The sequence below is a fragment of the Trachemys scripta genome, chromosome 6 (genome assembly GCF_013100865.1).
Source record: "Trachemys scripta elegans isolate TJP31775 chromosome 6, CAS_Tse_1.0, whole genome shotgun sequence".
NCBI classification, from domain to species: Eukaryota; Metazoa; Chordata; order Testudines; family Emydidae; genus Trachemys; species Trachemys scripta.
In genome coordinates, this window is record NC_048303.1 from 81,351,101 (window position 1) to 81,370,154 (window position 19,054).

Below are 19,054 nucleotides of genomic sequence, written 5' to 3' on the forward strand. Positions count from 1 at the left end.
ACCAGCGGAGGTGGGAGTAAGCGCCGTCGACGGGAAGCCGCAGAGGTCGATTTTGCCGCCGTCCTCACAGCGGGGTAAGTCGGCTGTGATACGTCGAATTCAGCTACGCTATTCACGTAGCTGAATTTGCGTATCTTAAATCGACTCCCCCCTGTAGTGTAGATGTAGCCTTAGATCAATTCCCCCCCCCCCCGCCCACCAGTGTAGACCCCTCAGCCCTATTCCTGACTCAGTCAGAGATTTGTCAAAACACTTTACAGGAGTGAGGCACAAGGACTTTTAGCTGTAAAAAGGGGGATAATACTAACCCACTCCATAAAGATGCTGTGAGTTTTAATTAACTGATGTTGTAAAGAGCTTTGAAATTCTCAGAAGGGCAGAGTGTCCTGAATTATTATTTTTTAGAGGATAAAACTTCTATTTTTCTCTGAGAATGATTTTTTTTCTGTGGTGCATTAATATGGGCAAGGTACATTGATAGCCTAGTCTAAAGGCAATGACATAAGTCAGGGGTAATGTTAAAGATCCTTACAAGTGGTTCCAAAATGATTAACAAATGTGATCAGATAGAGTTTTGCTGTGGGATATCTTATATGGCAAGTTTCTACTCCTTAGATACCAGATTTTTATTTGAATGAGATTGTTTTCTGTACTAAAGTGTAGTTTGCTCTTCTGATGCGCATTTCCTTAAGCAGGGGTCTCAAACTCAAATGACCATGAGGGTCACATGAGGACTAGTACATTGGCTGAGGGCCGCATTACTGACACCTCCCCCGCCATCCTTGGCCCCGCCCCCACTCCACCCCTTTCATGAGGCCCTGCCCCCATTCCAACCCCTTCCCTGTAATCCCCACCCCAACTCTGCCCCCTTCCTGCCCCCAGGGAGGACAGGAGGGTGTGGGGTGTGGTGGGGGCTCAGGGCAGGGAGTTGAGGTGTGGGGTGCAGGAGGGGTGTGAGGTACAGCAGGGGGTTGGGCTCAGGAGGGGAGTGGGGTGCAGCAGGGGGTTGGGCTGCAGGAGGGGCTCGGGGGGTGGGCTCCGGCCCGACACGCACCTGGGAGCAGGGCAGGCCGCCTGCCTGCCTGTCCCCGCACCACTCCAGGAAGTGGCCGGAACCTGGGGGAGGAGGGGCACAGGGGTCTGTGTGTTGCTGTTGCTACAGGCACCACCCCCAGCAGCTCCCATTGGCCTTGAACGGGGAACTGTGGCCAATGGGAGCTGCTGGGGGCGCTGCCTGAAGCAAGAGCAACACACAGAGCCCTTTGCCCCCCCTTCCCCATGTTCCAGCCGCTTCCCGGAGTGGCCTTCCCGGGAGCCTGCCCTTCCCCCGGTGCGCGTCGGGCTGGAGCTGCTCTAGGTAAATGCTAGGGAGGGGGGCCGTGAGGAGTTCGCGGGCTGCAGAAAACAACCCCGCGGGCCACATGCGGCCTCCGGGATGAGTGTTTGAGACCCCTGTCCTTAAGTGTCAGGCACTGAGATTAGGCTACATCAGAGAATTTGCACTGGTGAAAACTATTTCATATCTGTGCAGCATGTTTACTTTAGGGGCTTGCACCAGTGTACACTGATGTAGTTATACTAGTGTAAATTTGTTTAATGTAAACAGGACCTGGGATCTCCCCCACCACACTCTTGATGTGATTCGCCTACAAGATGTACTGATGAGCTCCAAATAGAAGAAAGAAAATATTGTTACCGCCTGATATGGGGTTCCTCTCCTGGGGAAAAAACACGGGATAGGAAAAATAACTAAAAAAATCCATGGGCCACATCCTCCACTGTTGTAAACTGGCACTGAAGTTAATGATGGAGATATGCCAGTTAAGGCTCTGGTCTCATGAGTTAGAACTTGGAGTTAGTGCCTTGTGCTTCTCTCAGGGAGGAGGGGTTTGTGGCTTTGGGGAGAGACCTGGGGTGCAGCCTGCAAATCTCACCCAGCTGACAGGAACTCAGGGTCCAATCCCATAAAATCCTTGTGGTGGCATCCAGGAGGCACATCACTGAGCTCCTCTGGGACTGGTTGTACATATGTCACACTACAGCAGTGAGGGAAGGGGTTAATTTCCTACAGGGAAAGGGGAACCCTTCACACAACCTGTTTTGTCTGCCAAGGAAGAGAGAAAATCTCCACCTGGATTCAGTAAGGCAGCTATTTAAACAGCCTAGGGAGGAAAAGAATCAGAGCTACTGCTATTTGGACAGCAGACTGCTCTATCTCTACTTGGAGAGGGCTGTAGATAAGGCTGTTTGATATTTTTATCTCCTTATAAGGTCCCAACGGAGCCTGCTGAGGTCTTTGCAGTGGACTCTTTCCAAACATTCCACAGCTGATGGAAGCCTGGGTTTCCTTCTCCAGAAACAGGCAAGCTCCTTTAAGGAGAACGTTTCTAACTGGAGTTTGGACCCTTAAAAGGACAGTTTAAAATATATTTTGGGCATTTTTTCCTTTATTTTCTGAGTCTGCTACCACAGACCGAGGTCAGCCTTGGACACCCTCCATAGGATTACTGAGCCAGATTGTGTTTGTGATGACCCATCCTCTCTCCGGACCAAGGTTACCATTGGCTCACCCCACCTATTTGCTTTACCTATTCTTTGAGGGGCCTAGAAGGCCCAGGAGAGAGTTAATATTGGTCTGTCCAGTATTTAAGTATCCTGTGAATTTTCACATGGGAATCTGCCAGTAATTAAGGGGAACATGCTATGCAAAGTAGCTGATCTCCCTTTCTGCCCCAAATATGTATGTGGGTACGAGCTTCATGGAGGGTTTTCTGCTCACTAAGAGGGACAGAAGAATGTCACTGAGCTGCCACTCCCTCTTTCTTTGAGGCTGTTTTGTTCCTTTAATCCCCTCAGAGATACAAAAAAAAAAGTTTTCTTGCTATCTTAAAACAACTTATAAAGGAATACATAAGAGAGCCAAATAATCATACAACAGGGAATCCAAGAATGGCTCAAGTGGAAATCCAGCTGTGAGGGAAATATTGACAGGACACACAAAGTCTGGTTATTGAGGTCGGGGGAGGTGGAGAGGCATCAAGTCATCACCTGCGCCATTCCCTACTCAGTCGGGGCCGCCTCCTACCTGCATCAGGGCCGCCTGGGGGAGAGAGGGGGCAAGTGGAGCAATTTGCCCCAGGCTCCGCAGGGGCCCCACGAGCCCTGGCCGAGAATCCCTTTCCTGGCTAGAGGTGCCTTTTTAATTTTTACTCACCCGGCGGTGCTCCGGGTCTTCGGCAGCACTTCGGCGGCGGGGGGTCCTTCACCTCACTCTGGGACTTCGGCGGCACTTTGGCAGCGGGGGGGGGGGGGGGGAGGGTCCTTCAGTGCCATGGACGACCCAGAGCCAGTGAAGGATCTGCTGCCGAAGACTCGGAGTGCTGCCCAGTGAGGACAAGCGCCACAGCAGGTGGCGCCTTTTTTAATGTCCGCTCCCCCGCTTTGCCCCAGACCCCCTGAATCCTCTGGGCAGCCCTGATCTGCATTGGGTGTCTGCAGCTCTCAGCCCTGGCTCCACAGGCAAGTACCTCATGACACGGGCGGGGGTGGGGAAGAGCAGCAAGTGATGGGGAGTGTGGGGGGGAAGAGGAGCGAATGGGGGGCAAGGCCTCAGGGAAGAGGCAGGGTGGGGGCGGGAGGAAGAGGAGGGGTGGAGGAGGTTCCGGCACTCCTGCTGGATTGTCCATTTAAAAAATATTACAAAGTTGGCAACCCTAGTCAGGGATGGTCAACGTATACTTGGTCCGGCCTCAAAGCAAAGGACTGGACTAGATGAACTCTCAAGGTCCCTTTAACCCTACATTTCTATGCTCAATATGATTCTTGATATTGAAACACTGAGTGATCCCTCAGGTCCTCATTCTTAAATAACTTAGCCAAATGGTATGTGGGCCTATGGGTGCTAGCTATCATTTAAATTAATCAAAGAAACATTGTTTAGGATATCTGGCCCTTATTTTACGGAGATACTGTGTCCAAAATTTTTAAACTTGGTGCCTAATTTTTAAACTTTTAGGCTAAAAACAAAGGCCCTATCTTGAGACTTGCTGAGCACCTACAGCTTCTATTAAAGTCAAGGGAAGTACAGGTCACTGAACAACCATTTTTTCTTGGGAACACAAGTGATGTCAATGGGAGCTGCAGTTGCTCAGCACCTCTGAAAATCAGGCCACTCTTATCTGGGAGTCTACCTTTAGGCATGCAGGTTTGAAAATGTTTGCTTGTGTGTTAATTATTAAAGAAATATGGAATTCATAGTGTCTTGGTCACTGCCTGCACTGAATGATTTCTCCTCTTGGGTGACTGGAGTATACAACTAGAAATAAGGCTGCTCCCAGCAACATTAACTCAACCTCTTTAGTTCATTCTATGTATTGAAAGATGGAATTGCCGTATAGAGTGGTTTTCTAAAATGGTCATGCAGTGGCTGCTGCTGCTACCCTGTTGGGGAAAATGCTACTGTGCAATTGCCTTTCCCATAGCTCCCTTCTCAGCCACATGAGATTTCTGCAGTTTTGCTCCCATTCACACCAGATAGCCGAGGAGTACACTGGAACCCAAGTGATAGTTACCATTTACTATGTAGGCTATGTCTACACTTGTGGCAGTGTGTAGTGTAGAAAAGATGGATGTGTCCAAGTTGTGGTTTATAACTACATGCAGTGAGGAAAGGCTCTGGCAGGAAGGAAACATAATTACTATCGAATTTGATAGTTATCAAATAAAAACGTGAAACACACATTTCTAAAGTTGAACTCTTTACTTTCCTATGGGTGAATTTTGTGCAAGACCATAAAATTTTGAATTAGCAAGTAATTTTTCGATGAACCACTCTTATGGCTGAAGAAAACCTACAAATCAAGCTGAAATTTGCCACAACTGCTAATCAAGAGTGGGAAATCTTCCATATCCTGCAGCTGTGGAATGCAGAATTAAGCAAACTTTCCTCTAAATAGGCTCGCCTGTGAAAGTTGCAGTATACAACTTTTAGGCACTTAAACAATCCAGAATGTTACCGATATATTTACTCATGAGTAAATTCTTCTACTGCCACTACTAGCTTTTGTTATTTATTTCATTTATTTAATGGTGTATCCTTATTTAATTATTCATGATTTTGTGTATTGCTTGATGCTATATCCAGTTTTGAACTCTGGGAGCTTTGTCTACAGAAAAAGACAGATGCCTATAACAACCCATTTAGTTTTTTATTCTAATACTTGTTGAACGTGATCTCCAATTTTTAAGTTACCACCAGAATTCAGGCTTTTTAGCAATTCTCTTGAAATGGAAAGCTTTGATTTTTCCTTATGTGATTTAATTTTTTCAAAAGTTGCTGATTAGCATGTGGAGTAATACTACAAGGATTCATTACTTAAGTGAACAAAATGTCCAAATAACAATGAGGAAGTGTGAGAGAATGACCTAAAGATTTATCAAACTGATGGCAGGGAAAGTTCTGAATTCTTTGCTTACCAAAGTGTATGACCTTCTCTGGCACAAGGAATATGTCCATCATGAGGTATCCTTTCCCAAGTCAAATCAGTAAGAGTAACTGTTGATAAATAAGGATATGTTTGATTATTAAAATCATTATCATTCTATAAAATGTAATTAGATAAACACACTGAAAAGTAAGTTTGAAAAGGAATGTTATGCTTCAAATTCTCAATAATATTCTCTCATAAGGCACATTTACAACTAGTACACTTTTAAAAATAGACTTGCCTTATTCTCCCTGTAATCTTTTTATTTTTGTTTGAAAAAAAGATTGTGCTGCTTCCTGTGAAACTGATGCCCATAGTTAGCCATGGAGTGTCCACCAGCTGCAAGAAGAAAACTTTGAGCTACCAGTCCCTTGCCCTTCCTCTCTGTCCTTCCAAGACAAACTCATTTCCTTTGCAATATGTCTGGCTGCAAGAAGTACAAGTCTCAAGTTGATAAACTTCACTCATGAATTTGGGCATTCTGTTTGCTAGTAATTTGGCAGCAGCAAATTATACTAATATCACTGCTCCAAAAATATAAAGAAATAATTAATCACAGCAGATCAGCAAATAGATTGTAAAATATATCTAAACAAGCTCGCTCGGTAATACTCTAAGTGAGGAGATGTTGGTTGATGATATTAAGTACATTCAAATCCATGGAGAATTATAATTATGCAGCTTTTGTTTCAGTATATCTATTCAAACCTAGCAGAACAGGAAGAAAACCTGAAATAATTTTTAAACTATTGTTAAGCAATTTTAGTCTTGGTCTCACTGCTTTTTGCAGTAACCCTTCACTATTTCTATGGTAATAACACGTTATATGTATCACAAATGATCATCCTATCACAGTGAAATATGTGCAACTCCAAAAAGAGGAATAAACCTATGAGTATTTTGCCTGCCACAAAAGATGAAAAATATCTCACTTGTCAACATGTAGAAGTCATTGAAATATGTTCGCTGATCATCCTGGGGGAGAGAGACAGAGAAAGAAATTGAAGTTGATATATTTATTTTCAGGACATTAATAATGCCACCAAAGTAGAGAAAACCCTTTTAATTAAACAGTGACTGGTACAAGAAATAATACACAGATGGTTACCAGGGAGCAGTGGGTGTAGTACTGAAATACATCACAGCACACAATACATGGAATGCTTCTGCAACGATTCTTAAGTAAACATTTCTGAACTCAGAACAACAAACAGTAAAACTAGATTTAAAATAAAAAGCACTAAATGATGTAACTGAATACAGTTCTACCACAAATTGCTCAGTGTTAACAGTTCAATAAATTATGGCAACGATATCCAGCTGCACTTACAAAGGTATTATAAATGGAACAGCCTCCAAATACAAATGCTATGTTGCCTGCCATTGCCAATGCATGTCCATGCCTAAAAATGAAACAGAACAATGGTGAATAATCTGAGTTGTTGACATGACTGCAATATTTTTTTCTTCTATCAAGGCTGTTCATTATGATTATTTGCCATTTATATTGTGGTAACAACAAGAGATCTCAGCCAGGCCAGGGCTTGATTGTGTTAGATGCTGTAAAAGAATCAGTGTCCCAAAGAGTTTATTGCCTAAATTACATACATGTCAGGAAAGGGAGGAGGAAGAGGATGGGATATCAAATATTAGGATGTCGGTACAGACAAGCATAGGGCACAATTCATAGCCAATCAGTATCAGGAATCACAATTTGCCAGCTGCCTAGCCATTATCCAATGCTAGTTTTCTGTATACATAGCAGCAGAGGTGAGTTTTAAGGAGGAACCTGAAGGTGGAGATTTTTCCGACACACAAGTAACAGTAAGGGAGAGAGTCTGAAATTGATTCTGGGAGATGCGAACTACTGAGGCTGTCCTCATTGGCAGAGTGAGGGCAGGGGGTTAATCTCACAACAAGATAATAGGATGGATAGGTAAAGACAAAAGCCCCTCTCTCTCAGCAGTGTGTCTTCCATCCCCCTCTCCATTTCCACTTTGGGGAAGCTTTGGTGTTCAATCTACCTCTTCCTTTTCTCCCCCATTGCAGATAATACTAGTGGTTGGCCTAGCACTTCCAGAAGTATCTCCACAGGGCTTTGATAGTGACACTAGAAGCTCTTTGTAATTTTTTCAGTCTTATTTATTCACACCTAGATATAGCTTGCTCTTAGGACTGTTTTATTCCATGGGCTCTCTAATGTCAAGGATGAACTGAAACTAATATAAGCAAAGTTTCTCTGGTATTAAGCAATCCAGGAGAGAGCACTGTAAACAGACAACATGATTGTCAAAAATAGAAGAAAGCACATTCTGCTGCATGACTGGAATATTGGCACTTCAAACACATGAAGCAGCATTGTCCACTGTTGCAGATGAGAAAAGGAAATAAAAAAAATCCTTTAGATTATTATCACCAGTGTGTCCTTTTAGTTGCAAAGCCCAGGGACATAGTAGTTTTCCAGAGATGAATTGTTCAAATATAAAGAAGGTCCCAGCACAGCTTCAACTGTTATTAAGTATCCAAGTACAAAGATTATAAAATTAATGACCAAACAAATATATTCACAGAATTTCAGTAGATTAAAAAAAAAAATTCACCAAGTGCCTGTGTGGTTAGTTTTATTAAATCAGTAAATAAGGTGATGGACCATTAGCGTCAAGAAAAGAATTCATTTTATACATTCTATCCATAAACTCTTTGCCCCTGTCATTGAAGAAGTTCCTTTTTACAACTCCCCTACTCATCTCCTGGTTTTATCTAGAATTGATATGTCCCATTAATATTTTTCAAACAAATTAATGGTTGATAGGGAGTGGTTCAGGGATAGAATGATTCCCTTCCCAGTTTCTGTTGGAATATTACTTTGAAAACTATAGATCTAATCCTGTAAACACATTTGCACACATGGACCCTATCTTCAACATAGAGTCCTACTGGAATTTTGAGCGAAGTAAGGGTTTGCATGCACAGTCCATTAGTGATATTGGACCTCTATGGCCCCAATCTAATAAAGCACTTAAGCATTTTATAGTAACTTAATGAGACTATTCACACACTTAACTCTAATCACAGGTGCAATTTTTTTGCAGAATTGAGCCTTAGACTATAAACTGTTTTGGTCAGTGATTGTCTATTGTGTTTATACAGTGTCCAGCACCATAAACAAGAAGACAGCATAGCTTTTTCCTATATTAGTAGAGAGGAAAGAAAAAATGAGTACAGTGCATATGGATCTTTATACTACTACAATATATGCAAATTTTCAAATATATTAAGCACATCTGCTTAATGCCATGAACTTTTTTAAATTTTAGGCGGTAAATAAAGTACTCTGATATCTATAATAGCTAAAAAGAAATTGAGAGTTTTCTTCAGTGAGTGATGGATAGCTAAGGTACTCTGTCATAATGAGTGAAGTGAAATAATAATAATCATTATCATAATTACCTTGTGTATACAGCCCTTATCTGGCAGGATCCCAAAGCACTTTACAAACCGCTTGTATAATACTGACTAGCGGGTGAATGATTTGTGTGTGTGTATATATATATATACACAGTCCTTTTAAATGCAGTCCTTTTGCAGAGGAGGGAAGTGTGCAATATGGTAGCTATTCTGTACCAGTAATACCACATATTTTTGAAGTAAACATTTTGGAAATAAAACATAATTACCCAAACTGGAATTTGACCAAAATAGCCAGGCTAAAATCCTTAACTGTGCAAAAATTATATTATGGGATCTTATGTAATCAGAAGTGATCAGAATCTCAGTTTTATATTTTATCTGAAAGATAAATGATTTTTAATTAATGTTAAGCTGCAAAGGCAGATAGAAAATGTAAAACACTGTTTGAATAACAGCAGATTTTCTTATTCATAGGCCAAATTAGGTGCAGCAACATGAACTAAATCCAACTCACCCTTTTACTGTATAAAAGTGAAACAGAAAACAGGGTATTTGAAGGAGACTGATAGACAATAGTCAGTTATTACCATTATAACATACCTAGGGGTTGGGGAGTCTCCAATTACCTCTTTTCTAATCCAGTGTCCACTTGCTAATGCCATCTTTGAACTATTCAGAAAAATATATATAGTCAGCAAGAAAATTCCAAAATGTATGAATGTTCTTGATTTTGTACAGGTATTTAAAAAGAATAGATTTAAAAGAAAAGCGATAGCCATTATTTCTTTATTAATCAGTTGTATGTAATATTTGTTTATGGTATTTCATATACTGCATAGTAGTTCTGATAGGTTTTCCAAGCTAAAAAACTCTACTTGGCATGAGAAAAAGTTTAAATACTGACAATGAATGAGTCAGAAGTATACTCCTCTTTTGTTATTCTTCTACTTATCAGCAACCCCATATTTCACTCACCTGTTGTGCGTGTTTCTTGCACTCGTATAGGAGATAATGACTGTTTCTGTAGGTTCAGTATGCTGCCAGAAATTAATCTCTGGTCGAATTTATTCAGCTCCAGTTCATTCTTTACCTACATTGGTGACAGTTGCTATGACACAAAGGTACACAGAGAGACGTGCATACCTTACGTTAGCTCTCTCTGATGCAGCATTATTTCCGGGTTACTGAAATACATGGCAGGTTAAACAGATACTTTACAGATGCTGCATTCATGCTGTTGCACGTGTTGTACTGCTCTGTGATGAACCATCAGAGTTGCAGTCAGCAGCTGATTTTTTTTTTATTTGGTTCATTTAACAGAGACTATGCTCTTGTTTATTATTAAATTAGTCTGAGGTACCTTATAAAACAGTAGAAACCTGTCATAGTGAAATAAGTCTACCACCAAATCTTGCATAAAACAGAAAAGATCTGGGCCTGTATACAGAGTTTCAGTATAAATGAAACTGTAATACATTGAAACGTTAGGACTTTCATTTTACTAAATTAGAAGCAGTTTCACTCAATCCATGTTCACTGAAAATGAATTGCACTGTACATTGGTTGCTGTTTTGATTGTGATTATGATTTTAACTGAAGTCTTTCCGGACCTCAAAATTAAAAATAAAATCATATTTGTTTCATTGTTTCAGTAGAATTAATTAATTCAGTAGAATTAATTCTCCAGTATACACAACCGTTCTATTGCTTTTCGATATGAAGGAGATTGGCAATTTGGGAATTCTGTGATTGTTAAGCATGTTAGATAAATAATGATAACGGTAAAGAGACCTCTCAGCTATAATAGGTGTATTTAGAGATCAGGAAATGCAAGTAATTTGCATTGTTAAGGCTACATACTGCGTTTGTTTCCCACAATTCATACTGAATTAGAGTTGTATACACTGACTGCAGACTGAATGCATGTGCCTAAATATCTTGCTGAAAATGGAGCTTTGTCATTTCTCAGGTGGCGTGATAAATAAAGTGGGGGGATAGCTCCCTTGGATGGACACCCAGCTAGCCAGTTAGCTGTAAAATCCCTCTTCATAGCTGTTCTTTACTTGCTTTACCTGTAAAGGGTTAAAAAGTCCCCCAGGTAAAGAAAAAAAAAAGTGGGCTCCTGATCAAAAGAGCCAATGGGAAGGCTAGAACTTTTTAAAATGGGGAAAGAAACTTTCTCTTTGTCTGTTGTTCTCTGGCCTGGAGGGACAGAACAGCCATGCTATAAGCAACTTAAGCCAGGTATGATCATAAATCATTAGATCATGCCTAGAACTACTTATCTGAACTCCAAATGTGTAAGTAAATCAGAATGTTTAGCTAGACGCGATCAGGTTTATTTTCTTTATTTTGGCTTGTGGATCTCCTCTGTGCTAACCCCTCATGATCTTGTTTAACCTTTAAGCTGAACCCCCAAGAAAGCTATTTTGGGTGCTTAATTTTTGTAATTGTTTCTTTTAAGATCTAGCAAAAAGCCTAAGATCCAGATGTATTTTTTCCTTTTTTCTTTTTAATTGGATTTTGAGTGTCCTAAGAGGTTTGTGCATGTTGTTTGATTAGCTGATAGCCACAGCTAATTTCCTTTGTTTTCTTTCTCAGCTCTTCCCTGGAGGGTGGTGAAAGGGCTTGAGGGTACCCCACAGGGAGGAATTCTCAAGTGGTACTTCCTGGGTTCAAAGGGTTTTTTTTTTTTGCATTTGAGTGGTGGCAGTGTTTATCAAGCCAAGGTCAGAGAGAAGCTGTAACCTTGGGAGTTTAATACAAGCCTGGAGTGGCAAGTATTAATTTTTAAAATCCTTGTGGGCCCCCACTTCCTGCACTCGGAGTGACTGAGTGGGGATTCAGCTTTGACAGGTGGTATTAAATAAAATTATTTCTTTTTCCAATGGGTCTTATTATTGGTAAAAATCACTACATTATAATCTCTTAGTGGGTTAGTTTTAATTCTCATGCATTTTTTTTACCTGTTTGCAGTTCTCTGTGTGAAAGATAAGATTTTCAGTTGTTTTCTTTTTTAAATAAGTAAATAGACTAGTGATTTATCCCCAACTTAATTTAATTTTACTAAATTTAGGTGAGATAATGAACCTATTTTTCATTATTCTTAAACAAACACACAAAAAAGAAACAAGGAAATTACATTATTTATTATTTAGACTGCAGTAGCAGCCACAGTGGGCTCAGCATTTAAATATCAAAAACAACCTCCCTTATGTTCACGTAATATTAAGGTTATAATTTTAAACAATCACAAGTTAGGAAATACAAAAGTAAATTTTCTCATAACAATCTTAATGCACCTACAATAGTTTTTTTGCTTATCTTACATTTCTATTTTATACTGTTAGATGTTTATCTAAATTCCATCAACTAACATCCAAGCCATGCTCCAGTGAGATTCTTCTGAAACTCAACCAGCAGAGGAGGCTAAAGAACATACACATTTATTCCTATTATTATTACTTGCACTGTGGTAGCCCCGATCATGGATCAGAATGTGTTAGGCGCTATGTATACATAATGACAGGTTTCAGAGTAACAGCCGTGTTAGTCTGTATCCGCAAAAAGAAGAACAGGAACAAGTACTCCTGTTCTTCTTTTTATGTATACATACAATCAGTACTGGCTATGTACATAAATCGGTCATTTTTGCTTTATGAGCACCTTCATCAGCGTTGGGAGAAGGAAATAAATATTTCTTGCCCTGCAGAAGCAACCAAGATCACAGACCTCATGCGTTATATACTCAGATTACATAAATTTTGTTAAGACCTAGGTGAGCAGATATACATGAGAGTAGCATATGTTTTCCTTGTTGAAGAAAAAATGTATCCATTGCTTATGTTCCCCTTGCTCTTTTTCTTGCAAGGTGGAAGAGAAAAGATGGATCTCTAATTCCAACTTCATTTTGCCACGAGACTTTGTCCATTCCTTTTGAGTGAGGAGTGGGCCACAACGATCCACATGTTCATCAGGTCCAGGCTGGATTATTGTAACTTGAAGCTGAGTACATCACTGCTTTGTTTCACTTCCTCTATGGATTCTCAATTTGTGTCTTTTGCCAGTTCAGTGAATCAATGATATCATCTTCATCCATGGCCTGCCAAGACAGCTGTGCTCAAAGGCTGAACTGGGGGAAAATGGTGTTAATGCTGTTCCAAGCACAACCCACTTGGGACATTAAAGCAAAACATAACTTGCAGAAGATTGTATAGATTGTCTTAATACTATTTTTTGCTTTTCTTGTGCACTTTGATAAGCAACAATAGTTAACAATGCAGACATGTAAATTATCATCTTAGGTTATAGCGTTAATACGGCATTGAAATGAACGAGTAGCCGTCACACCTCCCTGTCTGCAAACTTTAGCCAGCTATCACTGAATTGGTTTATATTTTAAAGGTTATCTTCACAATCATAAAGATTAGAGATTTTAAAAATAATTATTCTGCAGCACAAGATGGCAGTCTGCAAAAAAAGTGCAGATTTGTAAGGCCAACAAAAATCAGCCAAAAATCCACCATGTGCTTTAGTCCTCTAGAATAATGCAGCTAATAAACCCAGAACAAAGTGTATGGAAGCTAGAGACAAAATATTCTTGGAGGAAGGGGCTCAACTAGGGAATGAGCTACTAGAAGATGATTAGACCAATCTAGAGTCCAACCACTTTTTAGAACACACTGCAAGGCCCTCTTTTGTGATAAAGCTTTTCCACTGTAACCAGAATTATAATTTTATATTTTCTAAATAGAACTTCCTGGAAAACTTTGGAAGAGATGAGCAAAGAGCAGAATACTTAATGAAGTCCACTACAAACTTCATCACAAAACAGACCTAACTTACTTGTGCAGAGCTTAGATACTACAGTTACAAGCACTATAGAAAACTTTAAATTTACATACATAAACAAGTAGGACTCAATCCTGCAAGGTACTCAGTTCTTTCACACTGATCTAGAAAAGCTCTTAAGCACATGCTTAGCATCTGCTTTAGTGCTGTGCTACATTTAGAACTATCTGGTGAAGTCCTGGCCCCATGGAAGTCAATGGCAAACTATCCATTGATTAAATGGGGCAGGATTTAATGCGGAATGCTGAGCTCCTAGCAGGTGGAGCCATAGACCGTAATTGGTCAGGAAAACACACCAAAATCTCTGATACCAAAATCATTTTGACATGGAAAAAGCCTTACAACTTCAAATTCCAGACTGAGTGCAGAGAATGGACTGTACTGTTGTTCTGAAATTAATCTAATTGCTTAGGACCTGTTTTCATAGGGGCTGATCAAATAGTCAAGGTAGCCAATGGGAATCTTTCTATTGATTTCAGTTCGTATATGATCATGTCCATAGTGAGGCTATGATAATACTGAAAATTTCAAAGTACACTGATGACTTCAAGCAATACAAATTATAAACCTGAAATGGAAGGCAGAGACATCTGTGGCCAAAGTTTTCTAAACAGAGTGCCTAAAGGTAAACTAATAATTTCATATCTAAATAAATGTCTTAAGTTTCAAAAGTGATGACTGGCCTGAAGTTCTTGTGCTAATAAACATAAGAGGTGAAATACTGGCACCACTGAAATCAATAGCAAACATCCAATTGACTTCAAGTGGGTCAGCAGATTGCTAAAATTGCATTTATGATTAAAAGAGAAGAAGTTAGTAGAGATGAGCTGGATCTGTAATTGCTGATGTTGTTATTAAAGTCTGATCCCATTACTTAGAACACAACAAAATGAACACACACAAAAGGACGCAGGAGCGATGGAAGCCTTCCAAAAGTGGGGGGCCACTGGCTCCCACCCCATGGCCCTGCCCACCGCATGCTCTCCCTTGTCCCGGAGGCCCTGTCCCCATGCCGCCTCTTCCCCGAGGCCCCGCCCTCGCACCGCCTCTTCCCCTCCAAGACCCTGCCCCCCATTCGCTTCTCTTCGCCCCCTCCCCACCATCATTCACCCGTACAGCCAGTAAAAAGTGGGAGGGCATAGCCATGGCAGTAGTAAGAACTTCTTAGAATGCATTTAATGCTTTCCTAATTACTCAACTTACATTCTTAGCCTATAAAACAAACATTCACTAGTTTCTTGGCAGTAATTTATTTCTTCCTTTTTTAATATGTTGGTTTTTTAAAGTTGCTCAGCAAAATGGCTAAGAGTAAGAGAAGCAATCAGATAAACATGATCAGGTTCATGGCCCTCACCTTCTCTTGAAGAAACAGGGTGGTCCTGAAACAGGACAGAAGGGTGGTAGGAAAAATTTGTGAGAAAAGGCCCATTTCTCTCTCTCACCCACCTCAGGGCACACTCTCTTACAGGTTCAGGAAAGGAAAGGAAGAGATGCTGTAGATTCTAAGGGAAGAGAGAGAGCTGAAACACAAGTGGACAGAGAAAGCCATTAGGGGACCCAGAAGGCATGGTGCAGAAAGTCTGTTCAGTATTTTCTTAGGAGACCAGTAATAGAAAGTTACAACATCAAAGCATCATTAACTTGATTGCCCTACAGGTCTGACACAACCTGGGGAGTCCGGATGGATATGTGGCGTTGTACAGCAGCTCTCACACTGTCACTTGTTCACATCATGGACCACATTGGAATTAGGGCACCATCCCACTAGGGTTGCCAACCCTCCCGGTTTTGCCGGGACTCTCCCGGAATCAGGCTCTATTTCCTGGAGGCTACTGAAGGCAGACCAGGAGATTTTAGGTGTTAACTGTCCGGCGACGCAGCAGGGCTAAGGCAGTCTTCCTCCCAGAAGCACCGAATCTACAGCTCCCATTGGCCGGGAACTGTGGCCAGTGGGAGTTGTCGGGGCGATGCTTGCAGCCGGGGCAGTGTGCGGAGCCCCCTGCTCCCCACCCCAGGGGCCACTGGGATGTGCGGCTGCTTTCGGGAGCAGTGCGGGGCCAGGGCAAGTAGAGAACCTGCCTTACCCCCACTGTGCTGCTGACAGGGAGCTGCCCGAGGTAAGTGCTGACTGGCCGGAGTCTGCACCCCGCACCCCCCCACACACCTCAGCCCCCTACTCCAGCCCTGAGCCCCCTCCTGAAGCTTGCACCATGCACTCCCTCTGCATCCCAAACCCCTGCCCCAGGCTCAGCCTGGAGCCCCCTCCCACACTCAAAACACCTCGGCCCTAGCCCAGAGCCCACTCTCCTCCCTGCACCTCAACATGCTGCCCCCCAGCCCGGTGAAAGTGAGTGAAGGTGGGGGCAAGTGAGCAACAGGGAGGGGGATGGAGTGGGGCGGAGCCTTGGGAAAGGGGCAGGGCATGGGGCATGGGGCGGGTGTTTGGGTTTGTGCAATTTGACAGTTGGCAACTTTATGTCCCGTGAATGTTTGTCTTCTCAGTGGCCATCCCACAGGCCACCCCGCTCTGCCGAGTCACATCCTGGGGTGCAATGCAACAGTCGCCCAGAGGGGCTGGTGACGTCAGGTCTAACACTCATTAACGCAAGGGGTCCTGTCTAATGGCTGGGTGTCCACTGGGCTGGGACTCAGGAGACCTCGGTCCTATTCCTGGTGCGCTGCTGGCTGGGTGACCTTGGGCAATGGATGCTCCCCATCCCCAGGTGCCGCTGCGAGCAGGCTGCCTGGCGCTGACCTGGCTGGTCGCCCAGCTCTACGGCAACGCGAGGGTTAAACACTACCCATAAGGCAGGGGTGGGGCGGGAAGAGGAAAAGGCGTGGGCATCACGTGACCGGGCGGCTCTCTCGCGTCGGGGTAGGTCGGTGCTAGGACCCACCCACACGACCCGCTCCGCTGCTCTAGCCCCGCCCTCCTCTGTCGCAGACCGGAAGCGCTGCGGAGCGGATCAGTGACGTTGTTTCCGGTAGGGGCTTGGAGCGAAGCGGCGGCAATCACGTGGTGGTGGCGGTCACTGTGGCCGGGGAGCGCTGCCCCTCCCCCTCCGCGGCTGCAGATGAAGGTGCCGGTGGGAGCACGCCCCGAGCCTGCCCCGACCCCGCCGCTCTGCCGTCCCGGCTGCACCGGGAGGATGGGAGCGAAATGAGCCCCGAGCCGGAGCCGCCGCCAGCCCCGGCCGGGGAGGCGGAGGCGCCAGCAGCAGCAGCTGGGGAAGGCGGCGAGAAGCGGGGCATCTGCGTCATGCTGGTGAAGAGGATCGGCCTGAAACCGGGCGGCGGCAGCGCGGTGAGTGCGGGGCGGGGGCGCCTGTGGTTGGGGCAGGTGGGTGAGATCCTGCCCGCCGCCTCCCCGGCGGGTGCTGCCCAGCCCGGCGGCGGGTCCGTTTCTCAAAGGCGGGTGAGGGGTGGTGCTCGCTGGCCGGGGGCTCGCACCGCATCTCCGGTGCCCAGGGACGCCGCACTGGCTGCGGTGACACTGTGCTAGGGCGGCGGGACCGTGAGGCTCCTTGTGCCGATCCGTTCTCCCCCTATGCGGGGCAGCCCTGTAGCGCGGAGGTTTCCAGCCTTACTTTGTTCAGAGTGTTTCCATTGTCTACAGCCTGGGGGGAATAAATAGCCGGTTCCTACTTAGAGCCAGGGCTGTAGCCTCCTTGTTTCCTCTTCATGAGAACAGCAAATTGTCAGTCGGGGCAACTTTCTATGTCTCTTACTCTTAAAAGTTGACTTTGGGAGGGATACAAAGGCGCTAACCGGAAATAATTTGAATTTACTTCCTAGAATATAGGCACAGAAATTATCTTTGGTGGTCGAATTGGTTAATGGCTCATCGCATGCATAATTAAATAACTCCCTGACGCCCCGTGCATGGGGAAAATCTAGTTTGTATTTAGGGTGTATTGCATACACTCTTCTGAAGTTGGGAGTGTCATTAACAGCGTCCTTTATAGTAGTTTCACTTCACTGTGAATGAACTTCCACATACCAAATGTAGGTTAAAATGTTCAGTTGGTTGGAGTAAAAACTCTGCTTAACTTGCTACTAACTTACAGTGGGTTTTGCAGCTACTTTTGTCATGTGGACCATAATGTTGTAAACAGTTGGTGCTGAGTGAATTTGGTTTCAAACCCAATCTGTTGTACTGGTTGAAAAGTTGTACAGAAGGCTTCTGCAGTTGTCCTGCTGTTCTCCCCTAACTAACCTCGAGTTACAAAACTTTGGTCCGAGTTTCTATTACTCTGTTTCAGATAAAGGAAGTTGCAGTTTGTGTGAGCCCTGGGTAGATGGTATATAAGGAATATTTAATCTCTTCCTGTGTTTATCTTTCTATCCTTGGCATTTCTAATTTATGTGAATATGTGGTAACTTCTCTCTGCCTCTTCTAGCAAGCTGAAGCCATAGAGCTATTATCTACTTTAAAGGATACTGTCAACTTGAAATCCAGTCTATTTAAAAGTAGCTTCAGGTAATAGATCTGCTCCTGAATCTCCCAGCCCATTTTTGTTTCAGCACTTTCTAGTTGTCTTTCTTTCTCTGTTTCTTTGTGAACCTGATGCAGTCTATTGGCTATGTCTAAATTAGAAACACTACAGAGGCATGTCTGTAGTGTAGACACTTATTACAGGGATGGAAATGTTCTTCTGTTGATGTAATCGCTACCACCTCTTGGAGAAGTGGATTTAAGTCATAGAAGAGTACTTCCATTGATCTAGTGGTGTCTGATCTGGTGCTTAGCTCAATTTGACTACGTACATTGTGCAAGGGGTGAAATTTTTCCACAGAGCTCATTTGGAATGGGAATGAGGCAGCCTCAGAAACAAAAATAAAGCAAGTACAGTACTGTGTTAAATGTAAACTACTAAAAAAAAAAGGAAAGCTTTTTAAAAAAATGACAAAGTAAGGAAACAGTTTCTGTGCTTGTTTCATTTAAATTAAGGTGGTTAAAAGCAGCATTAAGTCAATGTTCATTTGTAAACTTTTGAAAGAACAACCAAAACGTTTTGTTCAGAGTTACAAACATTTCAGAGTTACGAGCAACCTCCGTTTCAGAGGCATTCATAACTCTGAGGTTCTACTGTATTTTGTTATGTATCAGGGGGTAGCCGTGTTAGTCTGTATCTACAAAAACAACAAGGAGTCTGGTGGCACCTTAAAGACTAACAGATTTATTTGGGCATAAGCTTTCGTGAGTAAAAACCTCACTTCCGAAGAAGTGAGGTTTTTACTCACGAAAGCTTATGCCCAAATAAATCTGTTAGTCTTTAAGGTGCCACCAGACTCTTTGTTGTTTT

The 19,054-nt window shown here is 43.0% G+C and overlaps 2 protein-coding genes across 2 annotated transcripts in view; one reads left to right on the forward strand and one right to left on the reverse strand.

Annotated features, from left to right (window-relative positions):
* Positions 1 to 10,043, reverse strand: part of LOC117879209 (actin-fragmin kinase-like) — a 76,495-nt gene extending 66,452 nt beyond the window's left edge. The window contains exons 1-5 of the mRNA XM_034774235.1: positions 9,873 to 10,043; positions 9,498 to 9,566; positions 6,817 to 6,889; positions 6,419 to 6,461; positions 5,476 to 5,554 (exon numbers count right to left, since the gene is read on the reverse strand). Of these exons, the coding sequence (XP_034630126.1) occupies positions 5,476 to 5,554; positions 6,419 to 6,461; positions 6,817 to 6,889; positions 9,498 to 9,559 (257 nt within the window). The 5' untranslated portion in view covers positions 9,560 to 9,566; positions 9,873 to 10,043. The remainder of the gene's footprint in view (positions 1 to 5,475; positions 5,555 to 6,418; positions 6,462 to 6,816; positions 6,890 to 9,497; positions 9,567 to 9,872) is intronic.
* A 6,676-nt stretch (positions 10,044 to 16,719) lies between these two features.
* LOC117879000 (hippocampus abundant transcript-like protein 1) overlaps positions 16,720 to 19,054 on the forward strand; it is a 50,793-nt gene continuing 48,458 nt past the window's right edge. Inside the window, exon 1 of the mRNA XM_034773815.1 lies at positions 16,720 to 17,052. Within this exon, the coding sequence (XP_034629706.1) occupies positions 16,909 to 17,052 (144 nt within the window). The 5' untranslated portion in view covers positions 16,720 to 16,908. The remainder of the gene's footprint in view (positions 17,053 to 19,054) is intronic.